At 48.3% G+C, this 22,136-nt stretch overlaps 1 protein-coding gene across 1 annotated transcript; it reads right to left on the bottom strand.

Moving 5' to 3' along the window:
* Positions 1-4,449: 4,449 nt before the first annotated feature.
* On the bottom strand, positions 4,450-7,113 carry LOC123065334 (tonoplast dicarboxylate transporter). The gene is made up of 6 exons (XM_044488657.1): positions 6,622-7,113; positions 6,033-6,525; positions 5,832-5,875; positions 5,644-5,739; positions 5,037-5,547; positions 4,450-4,908 (listed from the first exon to the last, which is right to left on the bottom strand). Exons 1-6 carry the CDS (start codon positions 7,063-7,065, stop codon positions 4,874-4,876), a joined length of 1,623 nt encoding a protein of 540 aa, XP_044344592.1. The 5' UTR covers positions 7,066-7,113; the 3' UTR covers positions 4,450-4,873.
* Positions 7,114-22,136: the final 15,023 nt, after the last annotated feature.

Raw genomic sequence — 22,136 nt, 5'->3', positions numbered from 1 at the left:
AATAAATTCCTGGATTTTTTACATAAAGGCAACGAAAATCCTGGTTATTGTGTACAAAAGCTTGGCAAGATGTAAGGATCAATGTAATAATAAAGCACTTATTATTTAAATATATTTATAACAAAATGCCCATCCCCTGTTTATTTTTTGATAACATTGATGCGCCCAACCCAACATTATAATTAGAACCAGCCCAGCAAAATCGTGTATTTTGATAAAGTGCAAATGGGCTGTAATTTTTTTAGGAAAAAATAAATGAGCCACATGGATGCTACATTATTTGTGCAGCCAGCCCAGCAAATTCGTGTATTTAGAAAAAGTGAAATGGGTTGTAGTTTTAGAAAAAATGGGTCGCATGACCCTACATTATTTGTTCATCCAACCTAGTAAATGGACTGCAATTCTCAAAAAAAGATCAAATGGACTATAAATTCTGAAAAAATGGGTTGAATATGTGCCACATTTTTTGGAGGCTAAAATATGGGCCAATAGGTCAAAGCCAACGCTAGTCGTTGTCAACTTAGTCAACAAATGATTCTGACATAGATAGCCGTTGGATTTACATCCAACGGCCGGCATCCATCTTCAATCTCCCGTCTTCTTCCTCGAGCGCCGCCGGGACCACCTGCTCCCGCTTCCTGCTGCTAGCAGCTCTGCTTAGAACACTTCGTTGTGAAGCGCTACCGCACCGCCGGCAAGGCCATTCCTCCACACCTCATGTTCTTCTCCACCGACTGCCGAACCACGCCGCACCAGAACCAGTTAACCCTCGTACACCTCCCTGTCTGCGACTCCACTCCCGTGTCTTCCCATTTCCGGCTTGTTGCTGTCTGAGGCCTCGCCGTCGTCCACCACCTTGGATGCACTCGGCGCGGCATGGCCAACGTGGTCAACAAACGAGAGTCATCAAAAGAGGACTGTACGTTGAGAGGCTAACAGTGGGTACGCACTAGGTTCATGGACGCACACATGCAACCGCCTCCTTATTACGTGAATTTAAAATTATTCATCCCCTGAAAGCTGGGACCCACCACGTATATCTTCGCACGCAAGGAATGGCCTCCTTAGTCCTGTCACTAACAGCTGGGACCCACCAGCTACATCTTCGCATGCAAGGAAGTGCATCCATATTACGGGCAAAAAATATGATTCTCCCCCTGACAGTTGGGACCCACCAGCTATATATTCGCACACAAGGAAGTGCCTCCTTACCTCCCTGACAGCTGGGACCCACTCGGTCGAATCGTACGTAGGGTTGTCTGTCTAGTCGCGAACGTGTACGTACATACTGGTCGATCGGTCTGTCTGCAGGCTGCAGCTATGAACTGTGGCCGAGTAAGGAAGGGCACATGCCATAGTAGAGGCGCAAACGTAGCATGTCATGCTGTCCCGTCTATATCGTGTACACGTACGTACATCCAGGGTGCAAGAAAGTAAATACGGCTACATACGTACATACGGGCAGGGTCTCAAACGTCTACTCGCGCATACGTAAGGCCAGAGCTTGTGTACATGGAGAGACAGCGGAGAGCAGCGATGATGTCCTATTCATCGGCAGCCAACCGACTGGGTCGGAACAGAGAAACTGCATCGTGTTCATCGGGAGGCAATGAAATGTGTCGTGTTCATTGGGAGCCAACTGATTTGGGCAGAACATCCAAAACGAGGCCTGACGTACCGCAGAACGGAGGAAACGGCCTTCTGTTCGACCGCCTACGGTCGAAATGGGATCCTATTCACCGGGAGGGGTCTAGCGTACTGCAAAACGGAGGAAACGGACTTCTCTTCGACCTCCTACGGTTAAAACGGGGTCCTGTTGATCGGGAGGGGTGTGGCGTACTGCAAAGCAGAGGAAACGGACTTCTCTTCGACCTCCTACGGTCGAAATGGGGGTCCTGTTCATCGGGAGGGGTGTGGCATACCGCAAAACGGGACTCCACGGGCTACTGTTCATCCACCGTCTGCTGCCTTGTTCCAGCCTCCATGGGCTACTGTTCATCCACCATCGACCTCCTCCAGCCTTCACCTGCGACTGTTCATCCACAGCGTCTCCCACCTGCCTCCACCAGCTCCTGTTCATCCACAGGCTCCTGTTCATCCAGCCTCCACCGGCTACTGTTCAACCAGCCCTCCACGGGCTAATGTTCATCCATCCCTCCACCGACTACTGTTCAACCAGCCCTCCACGGGGTCCTGTTCATCCACCCCCAACCGGCTCGATCGGGGTCCTGTTCATCCAGCGCCAACGGCCTCTACTACCATGGGGTCCTGTTCATCCAACCCCCACCGGGAACTGTTCATCCAACCCCTAACAGTGCTCATTGTTCATCAAGAGGCAGCAGGTTCGATCGGCTTCAGTTAGCAACAGTAGCGAAGGAATCTCTCGATCGAGTTCAGTTAACAGCCAGGGATCGATCGATCGCCCGGGTTCAGTAACGCGCAGCCAGTGCAATTGCTCGGGTTCAGTGGGCGAACGCCTCGCTCGGGTTTAGTTAGAGCCCAATGCCTCACACCCACGCGCGTACGTGTACGAGAGAAATGCGCAATCCCTCCGTGCATCGCTCGGCCCCGACCACCCATCGTAACCGGCAACTCCCCGATATTTTCCTCGCCCTCGCTTCTACCATGGTTTTTTTCCGTCATGGACGGCCCAAAGAATGTCATGCAGCTGCGTCTCCAGCCCGCCCAGGATGAAAAGCCCATTTTTTGTCATGTTTTTTGTCATAGAAATAGGAGCCCACCACATCTATGATGATACTGGGTTTTTTCACAATTATTGTCATAGAAGTGTCATAAGCATGACAGGAAAAAAATCCGTTCGGCCCAAAATGTCATGGATGTGTCTTTTTTTGTAGTGCTGGAAGCTATTATGGAATGTGATCAAGACTATGCCTGCCAAAGACTTGACGTACACTCCAAGACATCTCCTGCCGCCTCCATATGTGCCCCTGGATACCGACTATGTAACCCTAGACCCCCTACTTGGGATGTATATAAGCCGGAGGGTTTAGCCCGCAGAAGGAACCGAATCGCGATTACATTCACCTAGCCCTAGGGTTAGAACACAACTTACGAGAGGTAGATTAAGCTTGTACTCAATACATCATCATCAATATAAATGACGGCAGGACGTAGGGTTTTACCTCCATCAAGCGGGCCGAACCTGGGTAAACGTCGTCTCCCTTGTTCTTGTTACCACCGATCTGAGATCCACAGCTTGGGGGCCCCTACCCCGAGGTGTACCAGTTTTGACACCGACACCGGCCATTAACGTGCTGACTAGAAACTGCTCCTTGCTGAGTAATTGAGAATGCAAGTCTCTGAAAGACGGACTGGAGAACTGCAGGAGATGGAGGTTGGTCAAAGAATCTTGGTGTTTGAACAGCACGAGCATAGGATTTTAGATGACCCTTATGGTAAAAGTTAGTCCATTCTGCATCTTCTTCACGGCAGAAAGCCTCAAATTCCTTAAGGTAATCAAGACCTCCAGAACCCCAAAGAGAAAAAAGGAGAGATTGAAGTTCTGATTTGGATGTTACCTCCCTTCAAAATGGCCATACCTACATCCTTTGATGCAACTTAGAACTTGAAAGACCAATTTTGACAACAAGAAACCTTGAACATCGAGGCGTGTCCACCAAAGCACGATTGTAGAATGAGCCCTACTGAGTCAATGTTGAGCATGATCTTTGATCTTGAAAAATCCGCCACTAGAAAGAATTCCTTTAGATTCCTTCCTTCGATGAAGTCTACAAGAAAGCCAAACTTCTTCAAGATCAAGTCCTCGAAAGCCAAGCCTTGTTCGAACTTCACGTCAGAAAGAGACATGATTTGGGAGATTGGTAAATGCAACCGGGATGGCCAGCAGTGATATGGTGGCCGTCGTGTCCGAGGAGTAGACCACGGCGGTGGAGAAGGCATTGGTCACCGCGGCCGGAGCGGCCTACTGCGAGGATATGGGGAGAGCGCCAGGGCTAGATAATGTCAAGTTGTCAACTAGTGTCTCGTGGGCGTTGTCAAACAACCAATAAAACGCGAAGACTTCTGAAGCTCTGCGTCATCATCCCTGAACCTTGCGAGGAGACCCTGCAACACAATAATCTGCATTCAGACACAAGCAAGTCCTCATATTCAATCACGGCATAATCACTGCCATGCTGCTTCCCCATTTATTCTCTTCGGCACCGGAAAAACAAGGGCACACATGTGCATCAAACATGCCTGCACCAGTCCTCGCCGTCTATGGTTTTCAATACCACTATATGTACCTCTTCCAGGTGGAAGAGAACTAGGACCCGCTCCTGCGCCGCGGCCGGACTAACCACCCAAGCAAAGCAGGACATCCCTTCGGCAGCAGCACAAGAAGAAGGAAGAACAACAGCAGAAAATCATACCGGCGAGGAAGAAGAATCTTCGTCTCCACACAACCACCACCCATCCAAAGACATCTAAGAAATATAATTCGCTACACATTCCCGACCCTCTCCAAGGTGATCCATACAAAATGTTGAAACGTGGGTGGGATTGGAACTGTGTACAACCACATGAGGAAATGTACAGAGTTCCAGTGCACAGGAGACACCATTCAAAAAACACATGAGGCAATGGTGTTTGCTATACATAGTGTATACTATACTCCTTCCGTCCCAAAATAAAATAAATGTCTCGACTTTGTACTAATTTTGAGACAGAGGGAGTACTGTATAATAGTACAACCTAAACATCCTACTGCATAATCTGTTGTCTAAAATGTACAGGAGAACTCCTTTCCCCTCTCATAGCAATAGGCCGAGCTCCTGTTCTTTCCAGGCAAAGAGGATAACCAATTCTACAATTTGAAATGTTCAGAGCACTTGAATTTTAATCTGAGTCCCTACAACTTCTGATCCATGCCAAAAACCACAGAACCTGCACAAGACAAAGAGAAAAGGGGGAGCAAGTAGTAAGTACAGGAGCAGCGGCAGTAGGCAGCAGTTTTTTCCTTTGTCATGGTCAGTGTTAATGTCAGTGCTAGGACTGCAAGTTAACTTGGATACCTAGAGTTGGCAGTAGGACGGCGAGAGTTGCAACGCCCACCACTTTGATGGGTATTCCGGTGAGCACCATGTCCTTGATGGTGATGTAGCCGGTGCCAAACCCGACGACGTTGGGCGGCGAGGCGGTGGGCAGCAGGTACGACAGCTGCGCGCCGACCGTGCCGGGGACCATGAGCAGCAGCGGGTGCACGCCGATGGTCTTTCCCAGCTCCGCCAGCAGCGGCAGGACCAGGGTGGTGGCCGCGTCGTCGGACGTGAACTCCGTGATGGCGGCGCTGAAGACGCACGCCACGGGCGCGATCACCAGCGGCGGTGCGCCCCTCAGGAATCCCAGCCCCTCCGAGAGTATGTCCGTCAGGCCGCTCGCCTTGAAGCCTTCGGCGATGGCGAAGCCCGCGCCGAGGAGGAGGATGATGTTCCACTGCAGCTTCCGGCACTTGCCCCAGTCCATGAGCTTCTCGCCGCCGCCCTTGCCGTTGGGGATTATGAAGAGCAGAGTCGTCATCATGATCTGCATTAGTAAGTCGATACGACATATCCAGTGAGCTCGTGCGGCAGATTTGTCTGTTCAAAAGCTGCGTGCGGTATCATGCATCGGTGCTCTTACGGTGACTGTTCCATCCCCGACTTTGCCGTGGAAGAGGACTCCCCACCCAGGTATGTCGTTCGTCAGGCTCCTCGTCATCCACAGCACAATTAGGCCCTGCAAGAATTCATTCTCACTTCATTTAGTTTTGCTCAATAAGCCAAACAGAATGGCTACAACTTGTACTGGCCGAGAACGTAGAAGCATACCCCCAAAACGGCTAGAACCATCTTCTCTGCAAAAGCCATTGGACCTGCGGATAAGAAAGCAGAACAGACATCAGATAACAGGTTAATAATCAGTTTAACACTGACCAGAAAGCCAAAGAGTTGACCACTGACAAGAACGTATGGTCCTCACACGGAGCAACATGGTTTGTCCAAGCTAGAAAAGAAAGAAAGAGCACGTACCAAGCAAGCTTAGCTCCCTCCTGAGATGGGTCCTGTCGAGGTAAGCCGACAGCGCTCTTCCCGTGTTGCTGGAGCAGTACATGAGGCAGAGCGTGACCCAGAGCGCGGCGAACAGGACAAGCGCGACGGGGAAGCCGAAGGACATCCAGGAGCTAAAGGTGATGGGCCGCTGCTCGGGAAAGTAGGTCGACCACATACCCACCAGAATGATGTTGGCGCCCGTGCCCGTCAGCGTCGACATCCCGCCGATGGTGGACGCGTACATGACGCCGAGCACCACCGCCTTGGAGAACCGCCGGACCTCGTGCGCGTGGGCGGACGAGGACGCCGCCTGGCCGCGCGGGAACCGCTGCAGGATCCCCGTCGCCACCGGCATCATCATGACGGTGCAGGGCGTGTTGTGGATCCACATGCTGATGAACATGGTGGTGCCGCAGATGCCCAGCAGCAGCAGCGGAGGCCTCACCGGGTCCCCGCAGAAGAGCGACGTGATCTGCATGCGCGTTAGTTAGTTTTTCTTCAACGTGTGGGCGCGTGCGTGGGTGCCTAGTTGTAAGTAATCGTTCGATCGACGATCGAGGGTGCGTACGTTGAGAGCGAGCCGGCGGTGGATGTTGTAGTGCTCGATGGCGAGCGCGAGGATGAAGCTGCCGAGGACGAGGGAGATGACGTCGTCCATGTAGGCCTTGGCGACGGCGTCCGAGGAGGAGATGCCGAACGCCGGGAAGAGGAACAGCGGCGCCATGGACGCCACGCCCAGCGGCACGGCGTCGGTGAGCCACCAGATGAACACCCACGCCAGCACGCCCAGCATGTTGCGCGCCGCGGCGCGGCCTTGGCCCAAGTCCACGAATGCGCAGATCAGGGCCGACGCCAGCGGCCCCGCCGCGATCACGAGGTACTTGTTGGCGAGCAGCGACCCGAGGGCCGAGCACGCGCACCCGTCCGTCCTGCCGTCGGCATGCAGAGGCAGCAGCGGCGTCGACACGTCCTCCATCGAGCTCTCCCACTGCTGGCTGCACCGCGGATCCATGCGCCGACCGATCGCTCGATGCAAATGCACTTTCGCGTTCTCGGTCGGTTCTGTTGCTTGCCGCTTCTTGATGTCCAAAAAGGTTTGAGTAGTCTTTCTTATAGGCGCGGCGCGGGAACACAACTCAACTCTGTTCGGACAACTCAAATGTTGTTATCACGCACAGTGCTGGTTTACACGTAGTCGAAATGGCGAGTAACCGTGATGACGCCTCATACAAGGCGCCACGTCGGAGACAATATTCAAGTGTCTAGAGGAGAGCCATTTTCCCTGGCGCCTAGCAAGAGCAGGTTCCAAGTGGGATGTTTCTGCTGCGATGACGCGTCATGCAAGCCGCCACGTCAGATGCAAGTTACTGGGACGGGCAGAGATTTTTCGCTGGCGCCTATCCAGAATCCCAAGTTCCAGACCGCTACCAGTTGGACTAGTTAAGCGATCGGTTACTTTTTCGAAAAGAGGCGCTTTATTACTTAAAAGATTTAAGCATTACACCCGGCCTCTGCATAGCTAAGATGCACACAGCCAAACAATATCCTCTCATTCAATAAATAAATAAATAAATAAAGGCAAAATACAAGGAAAACATGCAGTATCCGTATAACGCCTAAAGCGGAGGGAGGCCAATCCTAAGATCATGCTGCCACCCATGTTGGGTAAAAGTATCCCTCGCCGTAGCCTCCAATCGTGTACACACCTCCATAAACAGGTCTCGATTCTCCACACGTTGTAGAGAGGACCATAAACGAAGAGTCCCGGTACATCTATAGATAACCTGCATAAGAGAAGTACTTTTATCGTTAAAAACCTTATCATTTCTACAGAGCCAAAGCGACCAAATAACGGCAAGCGCTCCCACTCTGAGAAGGGTTCTAAACCTGTGATAAATCCCATGTAGCCAGTTGCCAAATACATTAGCAACACTACAAGGAGGATACAAGCCAGAAGCTATTTGGATGACTGACCAAATAGAACGAGCCAATTTGCATTGAAAGAATAAATGTTTTATTGTCTCATCATGGTGACAAAAGACACACTGCGGACTTCCATGCCAATTCCTCTTAATAAGGTTATCTTTAGTAAGAATGACTCCACGACGAAGATACCATGCGAAGATTTTATTCTTAAGCGGTATCTTCATCTTCCAGATCTTCTTGTTATTATCAACTGGCACATCAGATTGGATTAACGCTCTATACATAGACTCTACAGAGAACTGTCCATTCTCATGTAGGTTCCATCGGAATACATCAGACCCATGTGACAATTGCACTGTGGACAACCGCTGGAGCAGGATGTTCCACGATTGTAGTCTGGGTCCAAATAAATCCCTTCTGAATGTCACATTTGGCGGAAATGATTCCATTACCGTGGCGATAGTATCGCCCTTGTGACGCACAATGTTGTATAGAGCCGGATATTGTTCCCGGAGAGTGGCATTTCCTAGCCACATATCCTCCCAGAATCTAATTTCCGAGCCATCCTTAATCGAGAAAGATCCATAGCAAAAGAAATATTTCTTCGTAGCCATTAGACCCGCCCAAAAGTGAGAATCCCCAGGCTTCCAATATACTTGGGATACTGCCTTGGAGCCCACATATTTCCGTCTGAGGAGGGTTTGCCATACACCATCTTCCGTTAGTAATTTAAACAACCATTTGCCGAGTAGGGACCTATTCTTAACCTCAAGGTCATGAATGCCCAACCCGCCTTGGTCTTTGGGACGGCAAACCACACTCCATTTAGCCAATCGATATTTCTTTTTCTCGCTATCTCCTTGCCAAAAGAATCGTGATCGGAAATAATTCAATCTATGTAAAACTCCTTTTGGCAACTGGAAGAAGGAGATCATATATAGTACCATATTACTTAGTACTGAGTTTATTAGGACCAATCTTCCTCCTAGAGACAGCAGCTTACCTTTCCAACTGCTAAGTCTTTTTTGCAGCCTCTCCTCGACGTGTTTCCATTCAGCATTTGTAAGTCTTCGATAATGTATCGGTATCCCCAAATATGTGATCGGAAACTGGCCCAACCCACATCCGAACAGTTCGGCATACAGGTGAGCCTCGTCTTGGGCCTCGCCAAAGCAAAACAATTCACTTTTATGAAAATTGATCTTAAGACCTGAGAGTTGCTCGAATGCTGATAAAATTAATTTCAGATTTCTCGCTTTCTCGAGGTCATGATCCATGAAGAGAATTGTATCGTCGGCATACTGAAGTATGGAGAGGCCACCATCAACTAGATGATTTACTACCCCATCAATTTGTCCATCAGCCTTGGCACGCTCAATCATGACTGCTAGCATATCCGCCACTATATTGAATAGCATGGGCGATATCGAGTCACCTTGTCGCAATCCCTTCTTCGTTTGGAAATAGTGGCCAAGGTCATCATTGACCTTAATGGCAACACTGCCTCCTGAAACAAAGCTATGGATCATTGCGCGCCACTCTGCAGAAAATCCTTTCATTCTGAGAGTCTGTTGAAGAAAGGGCCATTTGACTTTGTCATAAGCTTTTTCAAAGTCTATTTTAAGTATGACCCCATTCAACTTTTTTCTATGTAATTCATGGACAGTTTCATGAAGGATAACAACTCCGTCTAGGATGTGTCTACCTTGCATAAAAGCTGTCTGTGAAGGACGAACCACATGTTCAGCAACCGAATTCAGCCTAATAGTTGCAACCTTCGTGAATATTTTAAAACTAACATTAAGGAGGCAAATAGGTCTATATTGTTGTATCCTTTCAGCCTCATTAACCTTAGGTAATAAAATAATCTCACCAAAGTTTAAGCGAAACAAATCTAGTTGGCCAGCATGTAGATAGCTAAACAAGAGGAGGAGATCCGGTTTGATGACTTCCCAGAAGTTCTGATAGAACTCTGCGGGAAAACCATCCGGACCCGGGGCTTTGTTGTGCTCCATTAGAAAAACTGCCTTTCTAACTTCCTCCTCGGAGTATGGTGCTGTTAGAAGGTTGTTTTCCTCATCCGAGACCTGAGGGATGTCATCTGTTCGAGACTCATCCATCGAGAAGTTTCCTTCCTCTGGGGCTCCGAACAAATTTTTATAATAATTAGTGATATAAGATTTAAGTTGCTCATGTCCCTCAATTGTGCCCTCATCCTGTTGAAGTGAATGAATAAGTTTCTTCCGGTGTCTGCCATTGGCGACGCCATGGAAATATCTAGTATTCGAATCACCTTTCAGGATAAATTGAGAGTTAGAGTGTTGGTACCATTTGAGTTCCTCTTCACGCAGCATGCTTGCTATCTCTGCATTCGATTGACTCTTGATCTCGATTTCATGCTCAGATAATGGTCTAACCTCTGCCAATGCTTCTAATTCATCAATGATAGATGAAAGACGAAGCTTCTCCTTTTTGAGGATACCCACTGTATGCCTAGCCCAACCACCAAGGAATTTACGTAATGCACGCATTTTGTTATTCCATTTGTGTATTGGGGTATCCCCGGCCACCGGTTTCTCCCATACCTTCTTGACCATGTCATGGAAGCCATCCCGGAGCAATCAACCAAGTTCGAACTTGAACTTGCGTCTATGTTGTGGTCGTGGCAAACCAGTAGTTAGGAGAATTGGTGTGTGGTCTGATATGGCCTCGATACGAGGTAGAGCACGAACAGACACCATAGGAAATTTAGATTCCCAGTCAGTATCCATTAAAACGCGATCTAGTTTCTCGTATGTTGGTTCCGGAAGACTGTTCGCCCGAGTGAATTGTCTTCCAATCATGGAAACCTCTCGCAGATCGAGACTGTCGATGACAGCATTGAAAAGGAAAGGCCAATGATTATCAAACCTACCACGGCTTTTCTCATTTGGAAAACGAAGCAAATTGAAATCCCCTCCTATAAGAATGGGGTAGGGATTATCTTTCGCCAGATTAACCAATTCACGGAGAAAATCAGCCTTGAGTTCATCCTAGGCTGCCCCATACACGGCGACGAGGGTCCATGTGAAGTTGTCGGCCTTGTTACGAATATGGAGTTTAACGTGAAACTCACCATCCGAACTAGCCAAAACATCCATAGTCCCCGTGTTTACGCCAAGTAAGATGCCCCCAGAACGACCTCTAGGCGGTCGTGAAACCCAAGTGTATTCTATCCCGCCAGAAAGACGGTTAAGAAGACTTACTGAGAAGTCACGTCTCCCCGTTTCAGAGATAGCCAAAAAATCTAAATTGTATTCCTTATTACACTCCGCAATGAATAAATGCTTAGCCAAGTCACGAAGACCTCTGCTGTTAAGAAACATTCCATTCATGGGGAAACAATAGGAGATTTAGAAAATTTCGCCCTCTTATGGGACTTACTAACTTTTTTCGAACGTGCGATCTTTGATTTACGTCCGGAGGCTGTAAGCTCAATCAAAGAACTAAGCCCGGGTTCATCTAGACCCACATCCGAAACCGCTCCAACTAAATGAGAGAGTAGCTGACCATCTGATGTGGCATGCAGCTCCTCCTCGTCAGTAGGAGAGGCAAAAGGCTTGCTAGAAACATGTGGAACAACTTTTAATCGATCATATTCCAAATGTTTCAGAGCCTTTGTCGAAATAGAAATATCCTTCTCATTCTTTCCCAGACTAACACCCACATTATTCAACTTAGAAATGATGCTAGTATTGAAAAAAACTAAAAAGGATTTGGGTGGCGATGTAGTACCTTGGTGATCGAGGTTCTGCGTTGCTTTACGCCGCATAGCCTTGGCCAAGGAGTCCTCATCTGTGGCTGAAGTACCATCATCGGCAACTGTATGCCGACTACTCCGGCGTGACGGTGTCACCCCCCTCGATGTGGAGGCGCCAGCTCTACTGTCGGTGGAGGGGATGATGATGGAGAAGCAACCCCCTCCCCGATAGTCTCAACAGCAGGATGGAGCGACGAGGTCACCATCTCACGTGTGTCAGGCACCGGACCAGACGTACCAGCGGATGCCGGAGGGGTGGACGTGGCTAGCTCTACCTGCGGCTGGGGCCGAAGCGCAGCCACGGATGCATGCATGCATGCCTGCACACCCGCGGCCGGCCCTTCAGGACCATGTCCATGCATGCATGCATGCACACCCACGGCCAGCTCTTCAGCATCACGTCCATGCATGCATGTGTGTACACCAGTGGTCGGCCCTTCACGACCACTCCCAGCTGGGGCCAGCGTGCACAGCTCGACCCGAGCAGGTAGCTGGGCGGCCACCTCCAGCACATCCGGTGGCCGGTGCTTCGAAGCCTCAGCCAGCCGCCCAGCCGTGCTGTCGCTGCCCTGCACCGTCATGGCAACAGCCGGCTGCGTCGCTGTCGTCAGTGTTTGCAACGACGGCTGCAACACCACCCGACCTGCAGGCTGCTTGTGCTTGGAAGATGAGTCCAGGCGCCCCGCCGAGCCGCCGGTGGCCGGCACCGACTTGAGTACCGCGGGATGCGACGCTGCCGTATGAGTTGGTGACGACGGCTGCGATGCAAAATCGACCCGTGGCGTGGACTGTTCAAGACCACCACCTAACGTGGAGTTGGCTCTAAGATGGGCGGCAAGTTCCATGCCTCTCGGTGTCTGCGGTGAAGAGTTAAACGGAGTGACTGCAATAATCATAGGGCCGCCTTCCGGTGCACCACCAAGGCCAGGACTCGCGAGTTCCCGGCGCTGCACTTGAGGCACCTGAATGTGTGTCGCTGGGGCAGAACTAGAGGACGAATTGATGGATGGATTCCCGTTGTGTTCTGAGGTGTCCATCTCGTCGTCTTTCTCCTTCGCACCACTACCATCTTCAGCATCATCACCCTTGCGTCTCCAAATAAACGGAACAAAGTCTGGATCTGGAGTGTATCCTGCTGGCTCCCTCCTGAACGTGAATGCGTAGCCCTTGAGCTTGACTAGCACATCTGTCGAGACAAAAGGCCCAACATCATCCTTGTCCTTTGCCAAAATCTGAGTGTTGGTCATAGCCACGAGAATACGGACAACTCCAAGGCGTCGCAGGCTAATGAGATCGACATCCAAGGTCTTACCCATAAGAGTACCAACGGCCCATAAGCCCCAAAAATGGCGCACCGTATGGGGAACACCATCGACATGGAGCCAAATCTGTTGAAGTTCTATCTTATGTGGAACCTCCTGTGATCTCCATGCGGTAACCGTCATCTGGGCATTAACTGATGGCACGTTCATCTGGATTCAATCCACCCTGTTCAAATCCTCAAAAGACGGGAAGCTAACAAGGTAAGCATCGGACCCATGCTGAATAGCCTCCCACTTCCATTGATCATGTACCGGGCATCTCCTAGCAATCTGGGTCTCGACAACGGTAGCCGGTACCATGAGGCCACTAACCTGAACACGGGCGATCGGTGTCTGTGTCGGCGCCAAGTGATCTTTCACCACACAATCTGGCAACTGTGCAAAGTAAGTCTCCTCTGCACCAACTCCCGAAACAAAAGCATTGGGCTTGGGGAGTTTAAGAACCGGACGGCCCTTCAGGACAATGATTAGAAACAAAAGCATTGAGTAACACAGTAAACAAAATTGGGACATTGAGGGAGTATAAGTCTGATGTGACCCCAAATGCCGTCGCTAAAAGTATTGTTAGTAAGGTGAATCAGAGCAAGACTGAGAAGTATATAGTTCCTGCTAGACGCTAGGAAAAAAAACTACTGTTGTACATTGCAGCAATCAAAGAGTTGAACTGAGAGACAACTTTCTACACAACGGGAAGACAACATCGCATATTTTCATTGGACATGTTTCTGTTCAGCTTGTTGCACCAGACGACGTGGAGCCATGACTTAGAACTCCATGCATGCAAAATCATCTACGTGAGCACACAAGGGAGTAGTACTAGTCTGTTTTGTCTTTGTGATCAGTTTGCCGTATTTTTAAATTAGTTAATTAGTGATAAAATAAGATAGGAGAGATAGAGTTGGATCAGTAGTAGTACGTGGTTGTGGTCAGGTCGAGTCCAACTAGTATTCGGAAAGAGTCCAGGTCGGTTGTAACTGGTGCCGGCGTGCACTATTAATAGGGCCAACCGGCCGTGTATCGAGGACATGTTAGCTTTCTTTAGTCAATTACAAACAGAGGATAATCCGCCAGGTTCCGGTGGCAAGCTCAATGGCTTGTGTTTCTTGGCAAGGAGATTAAACGGCGCGCCATCTAATTTACTGTCGATTCTAGTAGAATCGCCCATGTGCTTCTTCTACCTGAAGACGTACGTGTAGTTCTCGCCGGTTTGCATCTATCTGATCGTAAGCTTGCGTTTCTTTCTTCTGTTATTTGGTGTAGACTGGATATTGGACTTGGAGTTGCTGAGTTTGTACTGTGTGAAAGATTTGGAAAAATTATTCGGGCCATCAATTTTGTGCTGACTGTCGCATCAAAGTCTTTATAAAGATTCTAATATGGACTACATGCAAAGCAAAATGAATTAATCTACACTCTAAAATACATCTACATACACCTGCATGTAGTTCATATTGAAATATCTAAAAAGGCTTATATTTAGAAATGAAGTGATACAATTGAACAAAATGACAAAACTCTCTGATAAAAATGAGGCCAACTAATTGCCAGGTGTGTGAAAATAAATTACTCTCAATCAATTTCTCTGTCCTTTTAATTTTCTCTGTCGGATTGAAATCCAACCACCCAGTCATCTTGCTGTCATCGTTTTGCCTCCCCTTCCTGGCCGAGCCTATGACTCATCGTGTCGCCACTGCCCTAGTGTTGCCTCTAAACCCGGCCACCAACTCCGACGCCAACAAGCTGCACACGGACCTTCTGCTTCTCTTCCACGGCTCCATGGTCGACGTTTCGCTGAGCCAGGTCGTTTCCCCACTAGTAGAAAACGGAGCTTTAATACCGGTTCATAAGGGCCTTTAGTGCCGGTTCTGCAACCACCACTAAAGAGTGGAGACTAAAGTCCCCCCTCCCCCTTAGTACCGGTTCGGCACGAACCGCCACTAAAAGCCCACCACATGGCGTGAGCTCGCGCCGTGGTATGGGGGACCTTTAGTACCGGTTGGTGTTACCAACCGGTACTAAAGGTATTATTTTTTTGAAAAAAAAATTGAAAATTTTGGGGAAAAAAATTGGTTTTTTTTATTTTCAATTTTCTGAATTATTTGATGATTTAGTCTCTAATCGCCCATCTTAACTACTCAAGTGTGGATCACTCATTCCAAATCGTGTAACTTCCCGACCGGTCACCCATCCTCTCACTCCCCCGGCCTAAGCACGCTTAACTTCGGAGTTCTATTCCCCCTACTTTCCAAGTCTGCACTTGTTGTTTTCCTGACAAATGTAAGCTGTAAATACTATTAACCCTCAGCAGTTTAGCTTGAGCATTAGGTCACACATTTCACCGTTTGAGTTTGAAACTATTATTCTAAAAAACAGTAATTATTTAGTAACACTAATATTTCTTGAATAAGTTTGACCACAGTTTGACCAGATTTGACCAAAATTCAAAAAAATGAAATAATTATTTAGTAACACTAATATTCTTGAATAAGTATGTAGTAACATTAATACTTCTTGAATAAGTAGTTTGACCATAGTTTGACCAGATTTAACCAAAATTTAAAAAAACTTAAATTTGAGCATATCTTTTTCTCCTTTTGGAATTTGAGGATTCTAAAAAATTGCAAACAGGCCCTAGGCGGTCAAAATCGGATGCGGATTTTCGTGCTGAATTTTTTTGATATATTATACGTTTTATCCGACATCGTATGCAAAAGTTATAGCCGTTTTACATTTTCCCTACACTTTTTGCAAAACATGTCCAAATTTAAGTTTTTTAATTTTCCTAACTAGTAGATGTAGTAATATAACTACATCTCAAAGAATTTTATTTTTTGAATTTTTTATCATTTTCTTTGTATTTTTCAAAACTAAAATAGTGATACACGGGGGGTAGAGTTTGAAAATTGCCCTTTAGTACCGGTTTGTGCCACGAACCGGTACTAAAGGTGACCGCGGGGCCCCGGCCTGACGCTAGCCTGCCACCACCCCTTTAGTATCGCTTCGTGGCATGAACCGGTACTAAAGGTGCAAAACAAACCGGCATTGGTGCATAGTCGTTCGAACCGGCGCTAATGGTACCATTAGTACCGGGCCAAAATCAAACTGGGACTAATGTGTCTCACATTAGGTCCTTTTTCTACGAGTGCCTCTCCGGTGAGGTTTTGCATCACCCCGCGAGCACTCAGGGGCCATATGTGTGAGAAATCGACTACTTGGAAAACAAAATTCAGGCAACTAATGTTTAGTAAATGTGGATAAAAATCACTACTCCCTCCGTCTATGTGTGTAAGTCATCTTACAAAACCAAATAATCTCAAAACACTTAGGTGCGGTGCATTAACTTCTATCTCGTTTCTTGTTTCTTCACATACTCCCTCGGTTTTATTTACTCTGCATATTAGAGTTGACTGAAGTCAAACTTTGTAAAGTTTGACCAAGTTTATATAAAATAATATAGACATTTATTATAATAAATCTATACGATGTGAAAGTACATTCAATAATAAATCTAATGTTGTTGATTTGTTATTGTATATCTTAATATTTTTGTTTATAAATTTGGTCAAAGTTTGTAAAGCTTGACTTTGACCAAAGCTAGTATGCAAACTAAATAAAAACGGAGGGAGTATTAACCAATAAGAGACGAGGGGTGTGCATGCTTTTAATGACTTGAGACTACCAAACACGACATGCAGTAGTTAGTGTTAGAACAGGATACGTAGAGGTAGTCAGATATGTTTAAACTTGTTCTGTTCCTGTCTCTTCTTCTGTTCTTCTTCTCCAAGTCTATCTCTCATTGTAATCTGGAAGTCCCAGCGATATTCCAAAATATTCTAAGCCACGGTAACTCTTCTATAAATATACATGCGTCCCGAGCAAAGGGTTTAACGCTTCCCATCAAATCTTATATGGTCATCAGAGCCCTTCCTCTCGTACGTCTAGTTTTCCTAAGAGATCGATCTAGTTGATCGAGAGAGAAACCTGAAACCTATCCAGAGAGAGACATCGAGAGAAAACATGTCAGGCACCAATGCCAGCACCGCTGCCTCCACCATCGCCGCCGCCAATACCGCCTTGATTGGATCCACCATGAGCGCCTTGTCCACCCAATCTGCACCATCCACCTATGCATCTTCTTCCACCTTCAGCAGTGTCTCTTCTCTCGGGTCTCCTCCATCTGAGAAGCTCACGAGGACGAACTTCCTCCTCTGGAAGGCCATCGTGCTACCTGTCACATCCCTAGCTTCTGGTGCTGCCTAGGGTTTGCATCATGTTTAAATTTTTGAAACTTGAACTGAGGAAATTTGGAAGCCTCAAAACCCTAAATAAAAGAAGGGCAAAAACCCTAAAATCTCATTCATTGTTCCAAAATGCTCTTCTTAGATGTTTAATATTTTTGGCAAGGGTTTTGATCCAAACCAAAAATAATGAACATTTTAAAAGGATTTATTTTTGGGACTTTGAATTTAAATCATTAGTTATTTGAATTTGAATTATATTCATATAATTAGAATATAATTTCAAATACCCCTGAAATGTTTTATGAGCTTTTGGAAAAGTCCATCTAGCAAAACAAAAATATTCAAAGGAGTTTTTGGCATTGTTTGAATTATTTTAAATTCAAAACAGTGGCAAAACAAATTTAAAAAAATAAAACAGAACAGAAAAATAAAAGAGAGAAGCCCAGCCACTTACCTGGCGCTCACCTGCAGCAGAGCCGGCCCAGCTTCTGTTGGCCCAGCCCAGCGCCCCCCTTGTCATCTTCCTCCTCTGCCAGGAGGACAAACAGGTGCGTGGCGGGCGCCGACGCTGCCCCGGCCACCTCCTGCTTCCCCGGCCACCTCCTGCTTCCCCGGCCCTCCTAGTGACGCCACGACGACGCCCCATGTCCCCTCGCTCCTCTCCCCCCCTCGCTCTGGACCCCTTCCTCCTCCTCTGCTCTCTCTCTCTCTCTCACGGCCGCCCAAATCAGCCGGTGCCCGCCGCTGCAAAGCACCGCGCCCACCGCCGTCCCCTTGCCCCGTGGCTGTGACCTCTAGCTCCGCCTCGATGTCGTGAAGCTCCAAGCCGAAGAACGCGCCTGCGGATGCCCAGCAGCACCGTCGTCGACGCCATCTTCGTTCCCTGCACCGACGGCCGCCGTCGACCGATCCGTCGTCACCAGGCCGTCCCCGAGGCCGCTGAGATCACCTACGACCCCGCCGTGAGCTCCTCTACCTAACCCCTCTCTCTCCGTTGTCGTTCTCCTCCTCTAGCACCGCGGTCCACCGAAGCCGAAAGCTCACCGCCGCCGTGGTTCCTCGCCGTCGTGGCCAGGGCCACCGCAACCCGCGCCTGAGCACGTCACCATGCTCGGTGAACCCCCAGGAGCACGTAGCACTCTTCGGCTTCTCCTTTAGTGCGCCGTAGCATCGCCACCGTTCGTGCCCGAACTCCGGCCGCCGCGGAAGCGGACGCCGCCGATGATCTAAGTCGTCTCCGGCGACCCCACTAGCACCAGACGACGCGGACGAGGCTCGGGGTTCCAACGGTGCCATCCGCGCCTCGAACCGTGGCCTGTGCTGCGATTCCGCACATCGCCGCCATCTCGGACCTCACCGGGGTTAGTCGCCGGCAGGTTTGACCGAGTTGACCAGGGTTTGACCCCCCCTGGGTCATTAACATGTGGGCCCGAGGCCCTGCTAATTTAGTTTAGATGCTAATTAACTTTTAGCTAACCCACTAAGTCACTGACGTGTGGACCCGCCCCTGTTAGTTATTAGTTAGGTTTAGTTAGTGCTAATTAACCTAGATTAGTACTTAACCTAACACTAACTAATTTGGTTAGTTAGTTGTGTCACTGACCAGTGGACCCCACTGGTCAGGTTTGACCTGCAGTAGCGCCTGTTGACTTGCTGACGTCACAGTGACGCAGTGCTTACGCAATAAATCATTTACTGGATTTATTCTTATTCAGGAAATTCCAGAAAATAGCTAAAACTTCAATAAATCATAGAAATTCAACCGTAACTCCAAATGAAATAATTTATATATGAAAAATGATCAGAAAAATCCAATCTATCCATCTGTACCATTTTCATGCATGTTAGAACAACTTATGACTACTGTTTAGGATAATTCAATTAAATAGCATTTAAATAATCACATATGGAGTTTGAATTTGAATCTTTGATTCAAACCAACTTCATTTAATCTGGTTGCTAGTTGCATTAGCTCAAACCACAGCATATTGCAATGTCATGAGCATGCATCATATTGTGCATTGCATTGATTATGTTTCCTTCTGTGTTGCCGGAACTTGCCCCCTCTCGATAGACGTGGTTCCGACGATGAGTTCGATGACACCGATGAAGAGCTATATTATCTTCAGAAGTGCCAGGCAAGCAAAACCCCCTTGTTCATTCCGATACAATCCTACTCTCTCGCTCCTGCTCTCTTTTACTGCATTAGGACAACAACGGCATTCTTGTTACATGCTACGGTAGTTGAACCCCTTTCCTCTGCATGACCTGTCATTGCCACAGTAAATAGATGAAACCCACTAGCATGAGTAGGAGTTGTTTGAGCCCTGATGTGCCTACTCATTCATGCTTGTTTGTCATGCCTGCTACTGCTTAGAGTTGAGTCAGGTCTGATTCATCGGGAATGAATCAGAGGTGTGTGAACATGTCCTACTGTGTGTGAACTAAGTGTGTGAACACGATTTGGTAAAGGTAGCGGTGAGAGGCCATGTAGGAGTACATGGTGGGTTGTCTCATTGCAGCCGTCCTCAGGAACTGAGTTCTGTGTTTGTGATCCATGATCAGTTACTACCACACATTGGGCTCCGGGCGCTCCAAGCTCTCTCGACTTATTAATCAACTTGATCTCTGTCCAGGAGTTGCAACTAGTTTATGGTGTTTGTAGGTAGTGTTAGTAGTCTACCAAGTGGCACCCGGTACAGGTGGGCTTGGGACAGACTAGGCACAGTGGCACGGTGTACCAAGCGTAGATCCACCCGTCGAGGTGGGCTTGGGAACCCTGCACACATCGTTTGGGGCCGTGAGCGACACCCCGGCCGGATCTCCTTGCGGATGGAACCCGAATAGGCGATAAACCTGGACTAGAGACTTGTTCGGTTAGTCAGGTCGTGGCCGACTCCCTCGCCCGGCTTCCGCTTGAAGGTTGCCGAGGTACATGACGTGTACAGGGCGATAAGTGGCGAAAGCGTGTGTGAAGAAGTACACCCCTGCAGGGTTATCATTATCTATTCGAATAGTCGGATTCCTCGGATATGGAAACTTGGACCCCTTGTACAGTTCATAGACAAGTGAAAGTGGATACTCTAAAATACGCAAGATAAGCGTGAGTGCTATGGATGGCGTTCTCGTAGGGAGACGGGAGCGGATCCATAGTGGTGTATTGATATGGTGAATATGTGGACTCGTGTGCGCCACCTCAAAAGAGTTACTTGCAGTCGTAGTTCAGGATAGCCACCGAGTCAAAGCTGGCTTGCTGCAGTTAAACTCCACCACCCCCTTTGTTGATAATGATGCATATGTAGTTAGTTCTGATGTAAGTCTTGCTGGGTACATTTGTACTCACGTTTGCCTATTTTATGTTTTTGCAGAGAGACTTCAGTCTCACTAGTAATTCCGCGTGGACTTCGACGTTTAGCTTGTTACCTCAGCTACGATCTTGTGCCCTCGGCAGGATCTGGTAGATAGTCAGGCTTTCAGCCTTTTTCATTTATAGATGTCTGTACTCAGACATGATAGCTTCCGCTTGTGCTTTGACTTGTATTCTCTGAATGTGGGGTCATGAGACCTATGTTTGTAATATCTCGCTCCTCGGAGCCTAATGAATAAATATTTGAGTTGTAGAGTCATGTTGTGATGCCATGTTGTATTTGCACATATCGAGCATATTGTGTGTATGTTATTGAAAGCTTGGTATGTGTGGGATCTGACTATCTAGTTGTTTACCTTTAGTAGCCTCTCTTACCGGGAAATGTCTCCTAGTGTTTCCACCGAGCCATGGTAGCTTGCTACTGCTCCGGAACACTTAGGCTGGCCGGCATGTGTCCTTCTTCGTTCCTGTGTCTGTCCCTTCGGGGAAATGTCACGCGATGAATACCGGAGTCCTGTTAGCCCGCTACAGCTCGGTTCATCGGAGTCCTGCTAGCCCAGTGCTACAGCCTGGATTCACTCGCTGATGACCGACACGTTCGATGCTGGGTCATGGATGCCTGTCCCTGTAAGTTAGTGCCACTTTGGGTTTACGACTAGCCATGTCAGCCCGGGCTCCTTATCATATGGATGCTAGCGACACTATCATATACGTGTGCCAAAAGACGCAAACGGTCCCGGGCAAAGGTAAGGCGACACCCGTGGGAATACCGTGCGTGAGGCCGCAAAGTGATATGAGGTGTTACATGCTAGATCGATGTGGCATTGAGTCGGGGTCCTGACACTACCCCAAATAAAGGGAGCACAGATGGAACACTTCCTTGACGCCGCAAGTCCGGCGCCCCCTCCTACCATCACCGTCACCAAAGAGAGGAAAGAGGAGCAAGTCTTCAACTACGCCCGGTCGATCTGGTACGCCCAACAGCAACAGGTACAAGGATACCTTATGGGGTCTCTGTCACGTGAGATTCTTGCACAGGTCGCTACTCTTCAGACGCCGCCGAGGTGTGGAGTGCCATCCACGCCTCCTTTGCTGCCCAAACGCAAGCACATATCGTCAACACCCGCATCGCCCTTGCCAATCTGCACAAAGGGAGCATGGGCATGCCTGAGTGCCTGAGTATCTGGTGAAGATCAAAGCCTTCGCCGATGAGATTGCCTGCACCGGTGATCCCCTCTCTAAAGGAGAGCTAACCTCCTATGTGCTCAAAGGGCTGGACATCGAGTATAACCCGGTGATCTCAGCCCTGGCTGCACGCATCGAGCCGGTGACCGTCCAAGAGCTCTACAATCAGTTGCTATGTTTTGAAGCCCGTACGAATCTGCTACAAGGTAACAACATCCGCCAGTCTTCGGTTAATTCTATCTC

The sequence above is a fragment of the Triticum aestivum genome, chromosome 3B (genome assembly GCF_018294505.1).
Source record: "Triticum aestivum cultivar Chinese Spring chromosome 3B, IWGSC CS RefSeq v2.1, whole genome shotgun sequence".
Lineage (NCBI taxonomy): Eukaryota > Viridiplantae > Streptophyta > Magnoliopsida > Poales > Poaceae > Triticum > Triticum aestivum.
Note: the sequence above shows the minus strand (reverse complement) of the source record. Positions and strands in the feature narration are given on the sequence as shown.

Excerpts from the sequence above, each read along its gene's own strand:
- LOC123065334 (XM_044488657.1), bottom strand. The coding sequence starts at position 7,065 with ATGGATCCGCGGTGCAGCCAGCAGTGGGAGAGCTCGATGGAGGACGTG. Across the intron at positions 5,740-5,831 it reads TGGTTCTAGCCGTTTTGGGG|GGCCTAATTGTGCTGTGGAT; the intron begins GTATGCTTCTAC and ends GAATTCTTGCAG. Across the intron at positions 4,909-5,036 it reads CGTCCTACTGCCAACTCTAG|GTTCTGTGGTTTTTGGCATG; the intron begins GTATCCAAGTTA and ends TGTCTTGTGCAG.